General features: G+C 46.2%; 1 protein-coding gene across 1 annotated transcript in view; it reads right to left on the bottom strand.

Moving 5' to 3' along the window:
• The window catches only part of LOC147108294 (semaphorin-6B-like), a 789,919-nt gene that overhangs the window by 18,629 nt on the left and 751,664 nt on the right, over window positions 1-19,626 (bottom strand). Inside the window, exons 16-17 of the mRNA XM_086004876.1 lie at window positions 18,862-18,939; window positions 1,193-1,251 (exon numbers count right to left, since the gene is read on the bottom strand). Of these exons, the coding sequence (XP_085861002.1) occupies window positions 1,193-1,251; window positions 18,862-18,939 (137 nt within the window). The remainder of the gene's footprint in view (window positions 1-1,192; window positions 1,252-18,861; window positions 18,940-19,626) is intronic.

Here is a 19,626-nt window from a genome sequence, read left to right as displayed (position 1 = left end):
TCGAGTGCCAGCAAAATTCAGTCCGTTAACTCTGTTTCTCTCTCCACAGATACTGCATGACGTGCTGAGTGTTTCCAGCATTTTCTGTTTTTTATTTTATTTATAATAGGTTGGACATGCTTGCTTTGAAATGAGGGTTGAAAATTGGAAAAGGGAATTTTTTTGAAAAAAGCTACTTAAATGCATTGAAAGCAAGGATCAAAACCAAGTCACAATATTTAACACCAGCAAATGCATAGGATCATAAACAGTGTACAACAAAATCCAATTATTTTTAAGTTACTATTTAAGATATTATTTTATAACTATATGAAACTTCTAAATTAATTGCTTTTTGAATTGTACAGTGCAGAAATCCATAAAAGTACATAAATATTCATTAAATTTCTCCTTACACTTACTCCCCTGGGTTTGCACAAGTTTGTATTACACAGATCTGTCACGTCTCACTTACGTTGAATGAAGGTGTCTCATTTTAGTTTATAAAAAAAATTAGTCTGCTTCCATGGAAACAGTCAATTCCAATGATCAGAAAATTTGTTTTCCTCAACATCGGATTCACTTATCAGAAATTCATGACAAAAAAAAAGTGTTTCCTGTGTATTTTTTTTTAGTGCAATGTAAGCTTGTCTAAAGCATTAAATGATTTTTATTTGGATGACATTTGTACTTGTCAAAATGAAGAACGTCATGGCTGGGGAATGGAACACTTTCCCATGTCAGACAGCCAGGCCCTGAAATTCAGTGGACCCATGCTGCCAGTATTAGTGCAGCAGAGCGGAACTCCCACCTACACTAGCCCCAGGCCAGACACCCCAAAAAAACCTCTGGAGACCAGGCCATTTGCGTGGCTGTGGCAAGTGCATCCGCCTTTAAGGGCACATCCGTGCTGCTCGCCTTGAACTTCCAGTGGAATGTCAGAGTGGCGCTAGGCCGCATGCAATTTCCAGTGGTTAGGGTGAGAGAACCCTCGCTGACATTCCCCTCCCTAGCAAAAGCACTCGGGCCAATTTTAGCAGTGCTTATGATGCCCCACTTGATTTCAGCCAATTCAGCTCAGACTGAGAGATTGCACCTAGGTGTTCGTGATCTATACGGCTCATCACCACATTGGGCAGTTCATTGCCCCACTGAGTCAAGAGGGGTAATGAGATTCATTTTAAAGGTGCACCAATGTCCAGTGCAAACTCACCTTCACAGTCACCCAGATGTGTTGTATTTCCGTGCTCGACATCTTGTTCAAATGGAATACTGCAGGGACAACAAAGACAACATTTATGCACAATCTGTGTAATAATAATCCAATGTCTTCTCTATTGGCATTTTAAAAATTGATTCCAATTTTGGTTGAAAACATAAAGGAAAACAATATGAAAGATTGCAATAATCTGTTACTGTCCAGATTACAGTAAATTTTAAAAAGATGCTTCCTCTGCTCCCTCCTGTAGTGTATGTACTTTGCAGAAGGAACTATATTCTGCAGCCCCTGTATACTGCAGTACCAGTAGTGACCACCCCTGTATATAAGCCTGTGTAGTAACTTTGCATAGTAGTTCCAGTTTTGTCTCCATTCAGTAAACACCTGTTGTAACCAACTCCTGCAGTCCGTGTCTCAATTACACACGGACATAATACTGGCGACGAGCAGATCCGAACTTACCTACAGTTCTGCACCACCTCATGGGGATCCATCCCTGAAGCAAAGTTGTTAGAGGTCGAGGCCAGAAGGAAGAAAGAAAAAAAAACAAACAAACAGAAGAAACGGGCGTCGACCGTGGGCAACCGCCTCTGATTCATCGGAGTTGAAGATTTGCAGGAGAGGCTGTCGAGAGCGGGGCTTGGTTATCCTGTCTATGGTGTTTCAGCTAATCGGGCTGGTGGCAGGTAGTACACTGATCCTTCCTGGGCTGCGGCGGGCTAGAGCTCGATCGGGTGGCTTTTCAACGGGGCCGAGCAGCGTTGTCGGGAAGAGGAGAGAGAGAGAGAGAGAGAGGGTGGAGCACACAGGGCACGGCCGGTGCTACGAAGCCGGGCAGCGTACAGACCCGAGAAGAGGGAGGAAAGTCTCCCGTAGGGTTTGCTCTGACGACGAGAAAATAAAAGAAATTAGAAGCGCAGAAAGCCGCGAGGAGCTGCAGTTTGCCACGGGGACCGCGGAGAGCGGCGTTAGCAGCAGCGCGGGGGGGAAGTGCGCGAAGACCATAGGGCGTTGCCATCAAGACATAAAAACGCCAGCAACAGTGCTAGCAGCAGCGGAGAAGACAGAAAGCATGGGAGGCGCCATCTTAATCCAGCGGGGAAGAAGGCAAAGCGCGGGAGGCGCCATTTTGTTCAATCGGGGAAGAAGGCAAAGCGCGGGAGGCGTCATCTTAGATTTCCAAGATGCCGAAGACTGGCAATATCACTGCCTTCGATAATGCAATAGAAGACTGGACCACGTATGTGGAAAGAGCCGAAGTATATTTCAAGGCAAACGAAGTAGCCGATGAGAAAAAGGCATCAGTACTACTAAACTTAATGGGCGCAAGAACGTACGGCCTATTGCGGAACCTGATCACTCCAGCCAAACCGATGGCGAAGAGTTTTAACGAAATTGTTGATATCCTACAGGAACACCTAAATCCTACACCGCTGCTGATAGCAGAAATTTTAAATTCCACAAGAGAAATCAGCATAAAGATGAGAGCAATGCTGATTACCTTACGGAACTACGCAAGCTATCAAAGCACTGCCAGTTCGTAGCAGGACTGGCAGATACCCTACGGGACAAATTTGTCTGTGGACTCCTGAGTGAAGGAACCCAGAAGAGGTTACTCTCAGGGAAAGAGCTGACGCTAGATAAGGCTTTCAGCGTGGCAGTATCGTACGAAGCAGCAGCAAGGGGAGCTGCGGAAATACGGCAAAAGCCACAGGAATACGGCACCCATGAAATGACACGGGGATTTGAAAAATCTTATCGCTGTGGCAGAACAACCCATGACCAGAAGGACTGCTGGTCCAAGGACAAAATATGCAGGCAATGCGGAAAGATGGGACACATTGCACGAGTTTGCAGGTCTGGGAAGAAGGCTAACGACAACAAAAAGGCTATTAAGGAACAGTACAGGAAAGTACAAAAGATGACGGACAGTAGTTTCGAAGACCAGAAGAGCGATAGTGAATCCGGGAACAAGAGACTAAGCTGTCTCACACTTTACAACGTAATCGCAAAAGAGGATCACCGAACCATTTGGGTCACCCTCACGATAGCAGGGTCCCAAGTCAAAATGGAATTGGATACAGGATCAGCCCTGACCGCCATGAATCGATGAGACTACGAGCGGCTATTCTCACACATACCCTTGAAAGAGACATCCATTGTCTTGAAGACGTATACGGGGCAGAAAGTATACCCCAGAGGGAAAATAAGGGTGCCTGTCGAATACAACGGCAAGGAAATACAGAAATTGTATCTGTACATACTTCAAGATGGTGGACCACCGTTATTGGGACGTGAATGGATCAGAAAGATAAGTTTAGACTGGCACTCCATTCAGGCACTGACTGTGGCTGATAAAAAGGATGACGATGTCACACCTGGACGATTGTCAAAAATTTTAGCTAACGCTAAAGAGGTATTTCAACAAGAACTGGGAACTCTTAAAGGCGTAACCGCCTCAATAAAAATAGAAGAGAGAATGCAATTCCCAAGTTTTTCAAAGCAAGACCGGTACCATATGCAATTCGCCCAGCCGTCGAGGCAGATCTGGAGAATCTGGAGAATGCAGGCGTGTTATCTAAGGTAGACTGGAGCGAGTGGGTGACACCCATCATTCCTGTCATGAAAAAAACATTAAACAATAAGTCTGAGGAGCCAAGGACGGTTCGCATCTGTGGGGACTTCAAGGTGACGGTGAACCCAGTCCTTCACACAGTACAGTATCCCCTCCCGAGGATAGAAGATATTTTTGCCTCACTATCTGGAGGGAAGCGTTTTACAAAAATTGACCTAGCACAAGCATATTTGCAGATGGAGGTTGAAGAATCCTCTAGGAAGTATCTCACGATAAACACTCACAAAGGTCTTTACCAGTATAATCAACTGGTATTCGGAGTAGCATCAGCTCCGGCGATATGGCAAAGAGCGATGGAACAAGTCCTGCAAGGGATTCCGGGGACCCAGTGTTACTTGGACGACATCCTAGTGACAGGTGAAAATGACAGTGAACACCTTGCCAACCTAGAGCAGGTGCTTACTAGACTAAGAGAACATGGGCTACGAGCCAATCGCCCCAAGTGCGAGTTTTTTAAGAAACAGATATCGTATTGTGGCCACGTGATTGATGAAGAGGGGTTACATAAGTCCCCTGACAAAATTGAAGCGGTAGTTAAGGCTCCAGTGCCTGAAAATGTGTCGCAACTGAGGTCATTCCTCGGATTGGTGAATTACTACCATAAGTTTTTGCCGAATTTGTCCACAATTCTGCACCCACTGAACGCCCTACTACAAACTGGAGTAGCATGGAAATGGAGCGATGAATGTAAGCGGGCCTTTCAGAAGAGTAAAGACCTAATCACTTCAAGAGAAGTATTGGCTCACTACAACCCATCACTACCGATAAGACTGGCGTGTGATGCGTCTCCCTGCGGCATTGGAGTGGTACTGTCACATAAATTCCTTGATGGTTCAGAGAGGCCGATAGCTTTTGCGTCACGCTCGTTAACTTCAGCCGAGCGTAACTACGCCCAGATTGACAGAGAGGCCCTCAGCCTGGTGTGGGGGGTGAAGAAGTTCAATCACTACCTGCACGGTCAGAAATTTACTCTACTAATGGATCATCAACCTCTTGTCTCTATTTTCAACCCTCAGAAGGGCGTCCCGATAATGACAGCACAATGGCTACAGAGATGGTCCCTTTTCCTAGGGGCACACCAATATGACATTGAGTACAAAGGAACTAAACAGCATGGGAATGCTGATGGATTGTCGCGCCTACCGTTGCCGACGGTGGAAGAAGCACCTGCAGTGGATCCTGTGGAGATATTCCACTCGACCATAGTCGAATGTCTACCTGTGACGAATGCAAACATAGAAAAGGAAACACGAAATGACCCGACACTCTCCAGGGTCTATGATTTAACGGTGAAGGGATGGCCAGCACATGGCGAACCACTGTTGCCAGCATTCTCGCCGAGAAGAGAACAGCTGTCAGTGTGCAGAGGAACCTTGATGTGTGGATCGAGAGTAGTAATTCCATCCAAATTGAAGGATAGAGTGTGATGTAATAAAAAGTCTCACACATGAAGGAACTTTAAAGTAAGCTTTAAGCAACTTATAATTATACTATATACAAGAGCGGTCTTCACCATGCCTCTAGGAGAAGCCCTTTTACATACTGAGCAGTTCAGTATTTATACTAATCCAAACACAGGAAGTGACGTATGCACAGGAAGTGAGGTATGCACAGAGTTCACAGTTCACAGGAAATGATGTGCACATAACTTCAACCGGAAGTTATTTATTATTATTACATTCTTCCCTCCTGCGAGATTAGAAGGCTGTGGTCTTCCTTTTATTCTGCAGCCGCCGAACGAGGAAGAGTCGCACCCATTTGGGTTCCCGTCGTAGAGGGTCACTGGTCCGCTTACATGCTGTTGGCCATTGGTCAGAGTCTGTGTGGCCTGGATTACCCTGTGAAGGGTCGGGGAGATCATGGCTTCGTGTACGAGCCCCAATAGGTGCAGAGTCGGCCTGTCTCTGTTCAGAGGGAGGAGCAGAGCTGGTCTGTGGTGGATCAGTACTTTGGTGCGCGGTACTGGGAGTGTCGCAACTTTGAGTACGGGGTTCTACCGGCACCAAGCTAGTTGGCGTCAGATCAGGATCCTGGAGAGGGGTACCCGGTAGGTTCCAAGAGGCTCCTGGTAAAATACCATCACTCGAGGTCCCACTAGGTCCTGGTGGGCAGGGAGCCAGATCCCGTAATGATACGGTAGATTCTCGGCCGTCGGGATATCGTATGTATGCATAGGTGGGGTTGGCATCGGTTAGTTCGACCTCATCTACGAGAGGGTAATTTTTAGACGTCCGAACGTATCTTCGGAGTAGTACAGGTCCAGGAGTAGTTAGCCATGACGGGAGGGATGTCCCATAAGATGAGCGACGCTGGAATCCAAAGAACCGCTCATGAGGTGTAGTATTTGTGGCTGTAGAAAGAAGGGACCGTATAGAGTGCAATGCATCCAGAAGCACTGCTTCCCATTGCTGGTTTGGTAGGCCCCGAGATCTTAAAGCAAGATGTACGGAATTCCAGATGATACCGTTATACCTCTCTACCTGCCCATTTCCGATGGGATGATATGGCGTCGTTTTGCTTGTAACAATTCCCCGTTCTGAGAGGTAGTCCTTGAGTTCCCTTGACATAAAGGATGGACCCCGATCCGAGTGAATGTAAGCCGCCATGCCACAGAGAAAATACCTGCTCAAGGCAGCAGATTACTGTGGACGCCAGCATATTGGAGCAGGGGAAGGCAAACGGAAAACGTGAATATTCATCAATCATGGTGAGCAAATATGTGTTCCGAGTTGAAGAGGGCACTGGGCCCTTAAAATCGATGCTAAGTCGTTGCATCGGTTGGGTTGCGTGTATGAGCATACCATCTGAGGGGGCAGAAGAACTGAGGTTTTAATTCTGCACAAAGCCGGCATTCTGAGCACATTTTCTTTACATCTCCAGTAGAAAAAGGGAGATTCCGTGATCGTACGAAATGTAGCATGCGCGTAACGCCAGGATGACACAATCCATTATGGACATCTATGAGAGTAGAGGACGACATAGTGGAGCAGAATGCTCATGTGAGGGGATCCGGGGCCACATTCTCCTTGCCAGGTCGATAGTGAATGGTGTAGCCAAAAGAGGCCAGTTCCATCCTCCAAAGCTGTATTTTATTATTCTTAATTTTGGTTCGTTTTCGATTATCGAGCATGAACGCGACTGATCGCTGGTCCGTGATTAATGTAAAGTGCTGGCGAGCTAGGAAATGGTTCCACTGCCGTACCGCCTCTATGATGGCTGTGGCTTCCTTCTCAACCGGAGGATAATGTAGCTCGGCACCTTGTAAGGTCCTGGACATAAATGCTACAGGACGACCTTCCTGATTTAGAGTAGCCGAGATCGCCACCTCCGAGGCATCACGTTCGACTATGAAAGGGAGATTCTCATCGATGGAGTGAAGAGCCACTTTCTCCAACTGTTTTTTGAGAAGGATAAAGGCTGCAACAGCCGCTGTTTCCAATGGAAATGATCTAGCATGCAGCAAGGGTTGGATTTTGTCTGAAAAATGAGGAATCCATTTAGCGTAGTATGCAAACAGACTGAGAGCCCGACGTAAAGAAGCCAGATTCTTAGGTGACGAGAGCTCTTGGAGCGGGCGAAGTCTTTCTGGGTCTGGCTTAATGATACCATTGCCTACGCAGTAGCCAAGGATGTTGATGGTCGGTTGCGACTCAACAGATTTAGATTCATTCAAAGTTAAGCTACGGTGATGGAGAGCATCCCGAAATTTTTGGAGGTTGGCGTCGTGTTCCTGTTGATCGTGACCTGCAATAGTAATGTTATCAAGATAGGGAAAAGTGTCCCTTAAGTTTTCCTGCTTAACCAGGCCATCCATTGCCCATTGGAAGACAGCCACTCCATTAGTAACCCCGAATGGGAGGCGACGAAATTGGTACAGCCGTCCATTAGCCTCAAAGGCCGTGTACTGCTTATCTGAGACCTTCAAGGGTACCTGATGATAGGCACTTTTTAAATCGTAAGTTGAGAACACTTTGTATTCGGCCAGTTTATTAACCATATCATCAATGTGTGGCAATGGGTAGGCGTCCAAGTCAGTATATTAATTGATGGTTTGCGAATAATCAATGCATAGTCGTTGTTTGTGAGGTTTTAGAGGATTCTTGACGATGACGATTTGAGCCCGCCAGGGCAACGAACATGGTTCGATGATATCCTCTGCTAAAAGTCGAGAGATTTCAGCCTCAATAAAAGATTGATCTTCCTGACTAAAGTGCCGCGATTTCGTTATTATTGGTTTGCATCGAGGAGGAATACTGGCAAATAATGAGGGTTCATCAAGTGAAGCTGCTGATAATGCACAAAACGGTAATTTAGACAGTATATTAGAAATAGTAAGTCCTGGTTTGGATCCGCCGAACTCAATGGTGAGTTTCTTATGCTGTTTTTGAAAATCCAGCCCTAAGATGAGATCACTACATAAGTCCTTGAGCACCGAAAGTCGGGCGGAGGGATACATGCGACCATTAAGTGTCATATCAATAATACAAAAGCCGGAGATTCTGGTATTAAGTGATGACTGAGCCATCGCAATTGCCTGGTCCGATGGGAAGATATGTAGTTTCAATTTCGCAACAATCTGTTCTCTAATGAAACTATCAGTACTTCCTGAGTCAATTAAGGTATCTATGGTATGCCCATTAATTGAAACTTTTGTAGCTGCATGAAACAGGTTCTGTGGGCAAGCAGCTGTAATTGGTGTGGTTGCACAGAGAGTGGCTGAAACTCTAGGTGTGCTTCTTCGGGAGAGAGCTCGAGAGGAAGCTTGATTGGTCCTAGCCGGAGCATCTTGATAGGCCCTAATTGGGGCAGTTCGGTAGGCCTTAGCTGGATAGGCCCTCGTAGAGGCTCTTGATTGGCAAACTTTTGCAAAGTGTCCCTTTTTATCGCAATGACTGCAGATCGCATTGCGAGCAGGGCAGAATTTCCTAGGGTGAAAAGAATCTCCACAAAAGAAGCATTCCTTCCTAGATTGCCAAGAGGCTGCTAAAGTGGGGTCATCCTCCTCTTCTTCATCAGAATTATCATCAGGATTAGATTCCTCCATGATAGGGTTCACCTGAGGCCACTTGAATCGTCTGGTTGCAGTTACAGCAGCAGATTGAGATCTGGGCAGCTGATAGAGGTCTGCATTTTTCTTTGCCAAATCCAGAGAACAAGCCAGGTCAAAAGCCTTTTGTAGCTCAAGTGTTTTACTTTCTAGTAGACGCTGGCATATAAATGGAGAAGCAATCCCGCAGATGAAAGCATCACGAATCATTTCTTCGCGGTACAGCTCAGCCGAGGCTGCCTGAAAGTTACAATCTACACTGAGCCTGCGAAGTTCTTGAAGGAATTTGTTAATCGATTCCCCTGGCCCTTGTTGGGCTGTGGCCAGTAGATGTTTAGCATAGACCTCATTTGCGGTCTTGGCATATAGTTTTTTAAGTGCCCGGATCACCTCATCGTAATTGTCCCATTCATCAACATATTCAAACACTGTTGGGGTCACATAGTTGATAAGTATCCTCAGTTTACTAGAAGCATTCGCTTTACATTCATCAAGAAAATTCTCAAAAGTACGGTACCAATGCTTCCATACCCTGCCAGCTGCTGGTGCGTTTGGGTCCAAGTCCAGATGAGTAGGTTTAAGGATGTTTTCCATGATGGGTGGTTCCCTGGATCCTTAACTCCGAGTTTGTCCGAAGGTCTAGTATTTGTGAGTGTAAATACTAAGTTGCTTAAATTGATGTAATAAAAAGTCTCACACATCAAGGAACTTTAAAGTAAGCTTTAAGCAACTTATAATTATACTATATACAAGAGCGGTCTTCACCATGCCGCTAGGAGAAGCCCTTTTACATACTGAGCAGTTCAGTATTTATACTAGTCCAAACACAGGAAGTGACGTATGCACAGGAAGTGAGGTATGCACAGAGTTCACAGTTTACAGGAAATGATGTGCACATAACTTCAACTGGAAGTTATTTATTATTATTACAGAGTGCTCAATGAGCTTCATGAGGGTCATCTGGGAGGGGTAAAAATGAAGAACTTAGCCAGAGCGTTTGTGTGGTGGCCGGGAATCGATAGAGAAATCGAAGAGGTGACCAAGAGCTGTACAGGATGCCAGAAGGTCCAAAACGCCCCACCACAAGCCCCTCTACATCCATGGGAGTGGCCCTCATCTCCATGGCAAAGGGTACACTGTAGCGGTTTGTGTAGATCGCCACTAAATAAGAGAGTTTGACTTCGACGAACTATTAACAAGTTGTTTATTTACAGGAACAGGCTAATTACAGCAGGTAAGATAGCAGGTAAGATGGCTGACTGTAGGAGCACCGTGGTATAGGTCTTGTCCCAGCGGGGACTCCACGAGGACTAACTAGAAGCTTCCCAGCTCAACTGCCAGCAGGTTCCGAGCTCAACTGCCAGCAGGTTCCGAACTCTACTGTTGAAAGGTTCCGAGCTCTGACGTCATGACGTCAGAGTACAGGAGAGAAGCCTGAGTATAGTAACAGACACATACAGTAAGGTAAGTTAAAGCGAATTATGTATATCCATGTAAGGGACAACCGGTGGTACCGCCACATAGGCCCCTCCAGAATTCGCTTTAACGAAAGTCCAAGGATGAGATAGTCTGACGAGCTGGTGGTCTTGGCGGTTGTGCTGTCTCGGCTTGGTAGGCGAGGTATGAAGATGCTGCTCGTGAGCGGATCCTTATGCACGTCATGGCGAATAAAACGTATCCGTCAGGCGAAGGACCATAGAGACGTGCGAAACAGCAGGCCTTATCAGAGTGATGGGCAGATTGGGCGGACGCGGGCGATGTCTCCGTTGACTGGTGAGCGAAACCTTCAGGAGGCTGGAACGCACAGAACAGTGCGTGCCATAATGCTACGACATGAACAGAACGGAGGGTGAAGAGTTGCTGTGTTGATCTGTGATCAGAGCAACTTTCACGTGTTGATCGCGGCCGCAGGATGCCCATTAGACCCGTCCTTGATGTATGCAGCTTCAATAGACATTTGCATTTGTTAAAAGGGAAAAACTGGAGAAAGGGCGGCAACGGTCCAGGTTGTTGTTGCTTTCAGGAGGGGTTAACTCTGCCTGGAGGGCAGCAACACTTGTAACAGTTGTAGATTTAGAAGAAAACAGCCGGGAGGGCGGCACGCGTTTGTTCACGCCGAATCGTGTAGTAGGTAACACAACCAGCAGGATGACGGGCTGGTGCGTCGTCGGCGGGGAAGGAGTCTTTGTTTTTCACAAGAGATAGGTCCTCATGGTTCGCAAGGGATGGGTCCTCGTGTGCAAGGAGTGCGTCCTCGTGTTTCGTGGGGGTGAGTCCTCGTGGTATCCCCGCAGGGCGCGCTCCGATCTTGTGTGCCCGAACATGCTGTACCCTGCGCTTGGAGAGATGTATACTTGCTGTTGCTTTGGACATAGAGGCGGACGATCCATGTGGCGGTAGGAAAGACGAGTACAGGGACCGTGAGCAAGTGTGTGGTCGGCACCGCATTGATGCTCTCGTTGAACGGGGCTTCTACCGGTATAAAGCACGAGGGAGACTGTGGCTCCCTGGATTGCGGTAGCGACAGCAAAACGGCTGGTGCTTCCATGGCGTGCTTCTTTTGTGAAAATTGTTCACAAAAAAACGGGGTCCGGTTGAGTTTTGTCCGTGTCAAATGGGATCTGCTCCAGACTGCGCTTACCTTGCGAATACGTTCGCAAAGACGGGGTCGCCTTTGGAGGAATCGGTGTTAGGTGGTTGCTGTTCCGTGGTTGTTCGTCGGTTGTGCGTCGGTCGTCTTGTGGGAAGACAAGGTTCAGGCGTGCGTTGCTACCGTGAAAATCATTCACGGATACGGGTTCACCAATTGTAGTGTTGGAATTGATGAGCTCCCGTACTCACGTCGTTGGGTCACCAATGTAGCGGTTTGTGAAGATCGCCACTAAATAAGAGAGTTTAACTTCGACGAACTATTAACAAGTTGTTTATTTACAGGAACAGGCTAATTACAGCAGGTAAGATAGCAGGTAAGATGGCTGACTGTAGGAGCACCGTGGTATAGGTCTTGTCCCAGCGGGGACTCCACGAGGACTAACTAGAAGCTTCCCAGCTCAACTGCCAGCAGGTTCCGAGCTCAACTGCCAGCAGGTTCCGAGCTCAACTGCCAGCAGGTTCCGAGCTCTACTGTTGAAAGGTTCCGAGCTCTGACGTCATGACGTCAGAGTACAGGAGAGAAGCCTGAGTATAGTAACAGACACATACAGTAAGGTAAGTTAAAGGGAATTATGTATATCCATGTAAGGGACAACCGGTGGTACCGCCACTACACATTGATTTTGCTGGTCCATTTATGGACTCGATGTTTTTAATTGCGGTGGATGCACATTCAAAGTGGCCAGAGGTAATAAAAATGTCCTCAACCACCACAGAAAAAACTATCACAGTCTTACAAACCATATTCACCAGAAATGGGCTGCCTGAACAGATTTGCTCCGACAATGGACCACAGTTTGTGTCTGAAGAGTTCCGGAGGTTCTTAAAGAACAATGGTGTTAAGCATTATACATCCGCCCTGTTGTGTATGTAATATGTGTGCTACTTTAAACCTATGGACAGGACTGCACTACTTGTAGGGCGTAGTGATACGCAGTACCACTCCTGGCCATAGGGGTATAAATAGTACTGTGGGTACTGATCTCCCCTCAGTTCCCGCCTGTGGGCATGAAGTAAAGACCTACGTGTAGTCCCTACCTCCAACCAGTAAAGACCTGTTTGAGTTATACGTTTAAGTCTTTGTGTTAATTGTTCAATACAATACACATACTTAACACTGGCGACGAGTCAGATTCTTACCCTGCGGCAGTTATTCCACGGCGGCTTCGTCCACAGACAGGACGTTGAAGAGAGGTTTCAAACCGCACCACCCCACTGGAAGCGACAGGCATTAGGACCCTGAAGCCTCCATCAGCGACTGAAAACTGGAGGACAGAAGACATCCTGCAGCTTCTTTTTCAACCTCGGTGGTGGGTAAGCCGAGCAGCGTTGGCTGCAAAGACAGGGCTGGGGGAAGTCGGAGGTACAAGGGCGATCGCGATCGGGAGATAAGGGCCATCGATCGCAATCCCTGATAAGGGCCGCACTCGGGCTGAAAGGCGCAGCGTCGGCAGACACTGAAGGCGCGAGAGCCGCGGTGAAAAGCGCGGGCCATCGATCGCGGCGGAGATAAGGGCCACACTCGGGGCTGAAGGGAGACGGCGTCGGGGGACGGGTGAAGACCGCCAAGCGCGGGAAAACCGCCATTTTGTGGGCGGAGGATGACGGCAAGAGCGGGAAGCCGCCATCTTTGATAACAAGTAAAGAAAATAAAATCTGAGAAATTGCAAATCTACAATGCCTAAACACGGGAATATTAGCACCTTTGATAGTGACCTCGAAGATTGGGCCATATATGTTGAAAGAGTAAAAAATTATTGTAAGGCCAATAAAATTCGTGACCAAGATAAAGCTCTAACATTATTAAATTTAATGGGTGCGAAGACATACGGGCAATTGAAACACCTGTTATCACCAGATGAACCGGCGGATAAGACGTTCGATGAGATTGTTACTGTCCTGAAAGATCATCTAAACCCCACGCCGCTGATGCTAGCGGAACAATTTAAATTTTACGACAGAAGGCAGCTACAGCATGAAAGCAATGCTGAATATTTGCTGGAATTGCGTAAATTAGCGAAATATTGCCAGTTTGGAACGGGACTGACAGATGCACTACGAGACAAATTTGTGTGTGGTTTATTTAAACAGGATACACAAAAGCGACTGCTCGAGGAGAATGAGCTGACGCTTGAGAAGGCGGTCACTATGGCAGCAGCACACGAAGCCGCAGCGAGAGGCACGGCAGTAATGCAGCTACGGTCACCGGAGCTCAGTGCACACAAATTGGGTGAGAGTTCTGGCAAATGTTATCGTTGTGGAAAGACAACGCATGATCAGAACCAGTGTTGGTTTAAAAACCAAGAATGTAGAACTTGTGGTAGGCTTGGACACATAGCTAGAGTATGCTGGTCAGGGAAGAAGACCAGCAACAAGAAGTCACCGCAAGGAAAATACGCAAAAGTACACAAGGTGGCTGAACAGGAGTCCGATTCAGACGCTAGCAGTAATGAACTGGCTGGCTTAAGCAGTATTGAACTGGCTAGCTTAAGGGTGCAGACCTCCAGACAATTTGGGTTACTCTTCAAATAGAAGGAGTCCAAGTAAAAATGGAATTGGACACTGGATCGGCATTGTCGGTCATGAATAAGAAAGATTACAGAAGGTTATTCCAACATATTCCCCTACAGGATACGGAGATTATATTGACAACCTACACGGGGCAGAGAGTGTACCCCATCGGGACAATAAAGGTTGCAGTGGCCAACAAGGGCGAAGGAAGTCAAATAATGGACTTATATGTGCTACCGGAAGGAGGTCCACCACTACTAGGCCGGGAGTGGTTTAGAAACATAAATATGGACTGGCATTCGCTAAAAGCCATAAAGAGTGAGAACTCGGTGCAGATAATCAGCCCAGACTCTGGAACTGATGATGGTAAGACCAACCCATGTGCAAAAGACAAAGTTTCAGCACAGAATTCCACTGAGATAGAGAATTCTGAGTCTGTCCAGTCTACTGACATGCACATTTCTGAGGGACACCGGGCTCGAACTCAACTCCATTTCAAATTGCAACAGCAATTAGAACAAATGATTCGCCGTTTTGAGCAAGAGATGAATGCGACGAAAGAGTTCTTTGATATAGAGTGGGAACATCTGGAAAGACAACAGAAGCAGCTGCCAGCTGTAGCGCCACCATCTCCCTATGTTCCTTAGACTTTAAGTGATTCATCCTGATTTCTGCACTTTGGGAGTTTTCATCACAAGCTGGGCAGACCAGGTCACTATAATATTCAGTGTCACTCAATAGGTCATGGTAATATTCGGTGTCGTCCTGATCTAGGCCAGCGAGAGGGTCTTCTATTTCCTCCATACCCAGCTGGGCGTTAGCCAGCTTTTGTTCCAAGTCCAGACATCTTTCCTGAAGAGACTTCTTCATGCGTACCTCTTCATCCAGCTTTTTCTGGGCTTTCAGCAAGTCATTTACTAATGACCTCATTTGAGATTTTGCTACTTCAACTTCTTTTGGAGATTGATTGATCGGACTATTCAATCTCTCTACCGGAGCAGCTGTTTCAGCGGTCTGTTGTTCTACGTTGACGTGAGTCAGCGTACTTTTAACAGAGCAGCCCTTGGATGCCAAAAGTACGCTGACTCACGTCAACGTAGAACAGACCGCTGAAACAGCTGCTCCGGTAGAGAGATTGAATAGTCCGATTAATCAATCTCCAAAAGAAGTTGAAGTAGCAAAATCTCAAATGAGGTCATTAGTAAACGACTTGCTGAAAGCCCAGAAAAAGCTGGATGAAGAGGTACGCATGAAGAAGTCTCTTCAGGAAAGATGTCTGGACTTGGAACAAAAGCTGGCTAACGCCCAGCTGGGTATGGAGGAAATAGAAGACCCTCTCGCTGGCCTAGATCAGGACGACACCGAATATTACCATGACCTATTGAGTGACACTGAATATTATAGTGACCTGGTCTGCCCAGCTTGTGATGAAAACTCCCAAAGTGCAGAAATCAGGATGAATCACTTAAAGTCTAAGGAACATAGGGAGATGGTGGCGCTACAGCTGGCAGCTGACAGGGGAGCCCAGAGAGTCTCTAAGAAGCAGAAAAGGAAAAGACGAAGCAGAAGATGATAACCATCTGAACCATTATCACCCCTACCAGATCACACACGTGGTCCCTCCGAACGGAGCCAAATCAGTTCGGAAGTTCAAGCTGTTAAATCCATGGAAGGACTATTGAATGAGTCACTCCAGCAACGTGAACCGACTACACCACAGAGACTGAATCTGTGAACTATTTTCCGCAGAGATTGAATCTGTGAACTGTTTTCCGCAGAGACTGAATCTGTGATCTGTTTTGACATGAAGTTATCTATGTATCTATGTTATTCTGTTATGTAAACCTGAAGTTATATATGTATATATGTTATTACGTTATGTTAAATGGGGAGATGACTGTAAAGCTAAGAAGGGAGGAATGTTGTGTATGTAATATGTGTGCTACTTTAAACCTATGGACAGGACTGCACTACTTGTAGGGCGTAGTGATACGCAGTACCACTCCTGGCCATAGGGGTATAAATAGTACTGTGGGTACTGATCTCCCCTCAGTTCCCGCCTGTGGGCATGAAGTAAAGACCTACGTGTAGTCCCTACCTCCAACCAGTAAAGACCTGTTTGAGTTATACGTTTAAGTCTTTGTGTTAATTGTTCAATACAATACACATACTTAACACGCCCCATATCATCCAGCCACCAATGGATTGGCTGAGAGGTTCGTTCAAACATTGAAGAAGGCTATCAAGGCAATGTGTAATGAAGACATGCCCCTACAACACAAGGTGGATAACTTCTTGTTTGCCTACCGGAATGCGACACATGCGGTTACCAACCAAGCTCCAGCCATGATGTTCTTCAATCGAAGACTACGATGCCGCTTGGATTTGGTTAAGCCAAACATCAGAAGAGATGTGGAGAACAGGCAGTTTCAGAGTATGAATGAAAGGCCGACCAGGAGTTTTAAGATAGGTCAACCAGTTTTGGCCCGGGACTACCGCACAGAGAAATGGCAGCCAGGAACGATCTGCACACGGCAAGGACCTCTAATGTATACCGTGGACGTTGGAGAGAGCATTGTAAGACACCATGCTGACCAGATTCTAGAGTCACTGGAAAACATCAAATCCACACCACGATCCGATACACCTGGTGATGAAACCGAAGTACCAATTGCATCTACCTCAGAATCGGTGATATTGGAAGCGGACGAACCAAACAACGACGTTGATCCCGAATCAACTTTGCCAGAAGAACCTGATACCCCAAAGAGGCGTTATCCAGACTGTGGTAAACCACTGTTATACCTGTCTGTACGTGTATGTGTATTCCACTAGGTACAGGTCTGGACATGCCTCGGCTGACTCCTCCCACTATTCCAGGTATATAAGTGACTACCTCCCAGTCCCTTAGTATTCTGGACGGGTCGACCACTCGAGACTAGACCTTCATTCTTTAGTTAATAAAAGCCTGGTTGTTACTCGCTTAACCTCAGTTTTTTGAGTAATTGATGGCGCATCACAGACAGAATCAGGAAGCCTCCTCAAAGACTGAACTTATAATTGCTTAACTTCAGCTAATGTATATAGCAACTGTAATTGTAAATATGTTATTTGATTATTAATCGAATGTTATGTACTATTTAGCTAAAAGGGGAGGAATTGTAGTGTATGTACTTTGCAGAAGGAACTATATTCTGCAGCCCCTGTATACTGCAGTACCAGTAGTGACCACCCCTGTATATAAGCCTGTGCAGTAACTTTGCATAGTAGTTCCAGTTTTGTCTCCACTCAGTAAACACCTGTTGTAACCAACTCCTGCAGTCCGTGTCTCAATTACACACGGACATAATACCTCCTGATCTTGATTCAGTTCCCTGAGTGTCTTCAGGTACCTCATCATTCTTCAAGCATGAGCCCAGGCAGCAAGTGGTTGGCCGGTTTGTCAACTGTGGAGGAGGCATCACAGTCAGCCTGATCCTGTCCAAAAGATTCCAGCCAGTGTCATTATCAGTGTTGAGGCTCACACATGAAAAATGTCCATTTGAGTGAGGTACTTGGAGGAAAGGAGGAGAAAAGGGAAGATAATGGGAAAGGGGAATCCTCTCCCCAAATAAAGACATCGTCCCTGAAATTCCACCTGTGGGATATTAATGTACAAATGCTTAATGCGTCAGTTTGAAATTCCTGCCTTTGCTATTTTAGCAGAGTAAACCATCTGCACTAAATTAGTGGAGAGATGGAGAGATGATTCTCACATGGACGTGTTACGCATTCATACGCCAGTATCCCACTGCTCTATGAATTTTGCTCTGTGTTCATGAGTGAAGTTATTCCTCGAATACTCGTGAAGTAACATTGAAATTTCCAGATACCTTCAGGCAGAAAGTAAGTAAACCGTGATGTCAGTAAGAGTAAGGTTCCCAATGGGAAATCTAGTGGTGAGCATCAGCCCATTAATGTCAGGTTAGAATTGATCACCAACCACCAGCCAGTTTGCACTCTGCGCCCACAGGGCTCAAGACTCCCAGGTAACAATTACACAGTCATTTTATGTAATTTGGGAGTGAGTCGGCAATAAACGCATTTCTTTTTTGAGAAGCGTTATGCTTAAACAGAACCGTCCTTCAACACTGACTCGAGCATTTAAACCTTTCTTTTGAGAATTGGATGAATTCTTGTTTTCGGCACAGTCGGTTTCCAGCTGTGTGCTCTCCTCACAGTGGCGGACATTATTTACAAACTCTGTGCTCTTGGGAGATAACATCACTAATGAGAAGCATGTTTTCAGGCGCAGAGCAGCAGTTCTAGTCAGTAGCAAATTTAAGTTTTTAAGTAATTAGAATTTAAATGGAGGTGGGGGTGGGGTGGCGAGAAGGTATTGTGGCTTGAGGTCTAATGTTTGCTGCTGATTAAAAAATAATTGTAAACTTTTGTAACTTTAATAAGTAACCCTGTCATAAAGCAAATGGAAAAATAATGATCTTCCATTTTGATAATCAGATTTCTGATAGCCAGTTTTTAATTTAGAAGTTTCCAGATACATCACTCAAAAACCCGACTTTCTGGTTCAGAATTGGCAAACCTACTTAAAACAAAGACTCAGATAGTGCGTGGCTGTGCTGCGCATTCCCGGTAGATTTGTAAGTATTTTGCCTCCAGCAGCATCACAAAGTACAATACCTCGCAGAGGAAAGTGATTGAGAAATATTATTATAACAGGCCTGGTTGATTAAACCGGGATGTACATCTTCCAATGGTGAGGCCATCCAGTTTTGAAATAGAGCTTAGGTTAGGTCCTAGGGGTTAACTTGATTCTACCTGGTTCCTGGTTCCAAATATGCACACGCACCATCTCCAACCCAGCCACAGTACGGGTCACGAGTGCCAATGCAGCTCCTTTAGAAACAACATTTGAAAGATTCATTAATTCTAATGTTAGATAAAGTTACACAAAAAACAATTACATCTGTCAAAGTATGTCTTCTCAAATTTTCTCTCCTCCTCTCTTGAAGGTGTTGACTTTTGCTGGGGTATAGTTCCACAAACACTTCACTCGAGTGGCAGTTCTTTATGTTGAAGTGTTGGCAAGCTATTCGATTAAAGGGGGCTTTGCGGCTGAAGCTCATCCTGATCTCACCCGGCATCCAAACATGAATTTCCAGCAAGAGGTCCTGGACATTGGTCAGATGTGGAAAGACTGGGTGATTTTTCCTCTCGAGCTCAAGGGATGCGGAGGCCAATTGTAATGTGGAGGTTGAGGTGAGTTAACTCAACACAGACCAGGGATCGAACCTGGGAACTTTATGACTTGTATGATTCAGCTCCATACTGAACAGTACACAGCCACTGGGGAGCTAGGGCAGAGCATACTCCCAGGAAAAGCAGTTGCGGTGGAGACAATGAACTCCTTCATATGCAGTTCAGTAACGGATTGGGGGCAGGGGGTGGAACTGTTGGTTTTTGACAGCCATAGACTGAGATGATCAAATACTCCTGGGGCCAATGTTCCCCCTAATTTTTTTTTGGGTGCACGGCCCCTTTAAGGTGCCGGTGGTGTTGAGGACAAGATTGGATCAGCCATGA

This window comes from Somniosus microcephalus, chromosome 13 (assembly GCF_052327205.1).
Source record: "Somniosus microcephalus isolate GS21.2 chromosome 13, FLI_Smic_1.0, whole genome shotgun sequence".
NCBI lineage: Eukaryota > Metazoa > Chordata > Chondrichthyes > Squaliformes > Somniosidae > Somniosus > Somniosus microcephalus.
This window is presented reverse-complemented; position numbering and strand designations above follow the sequence as displayed.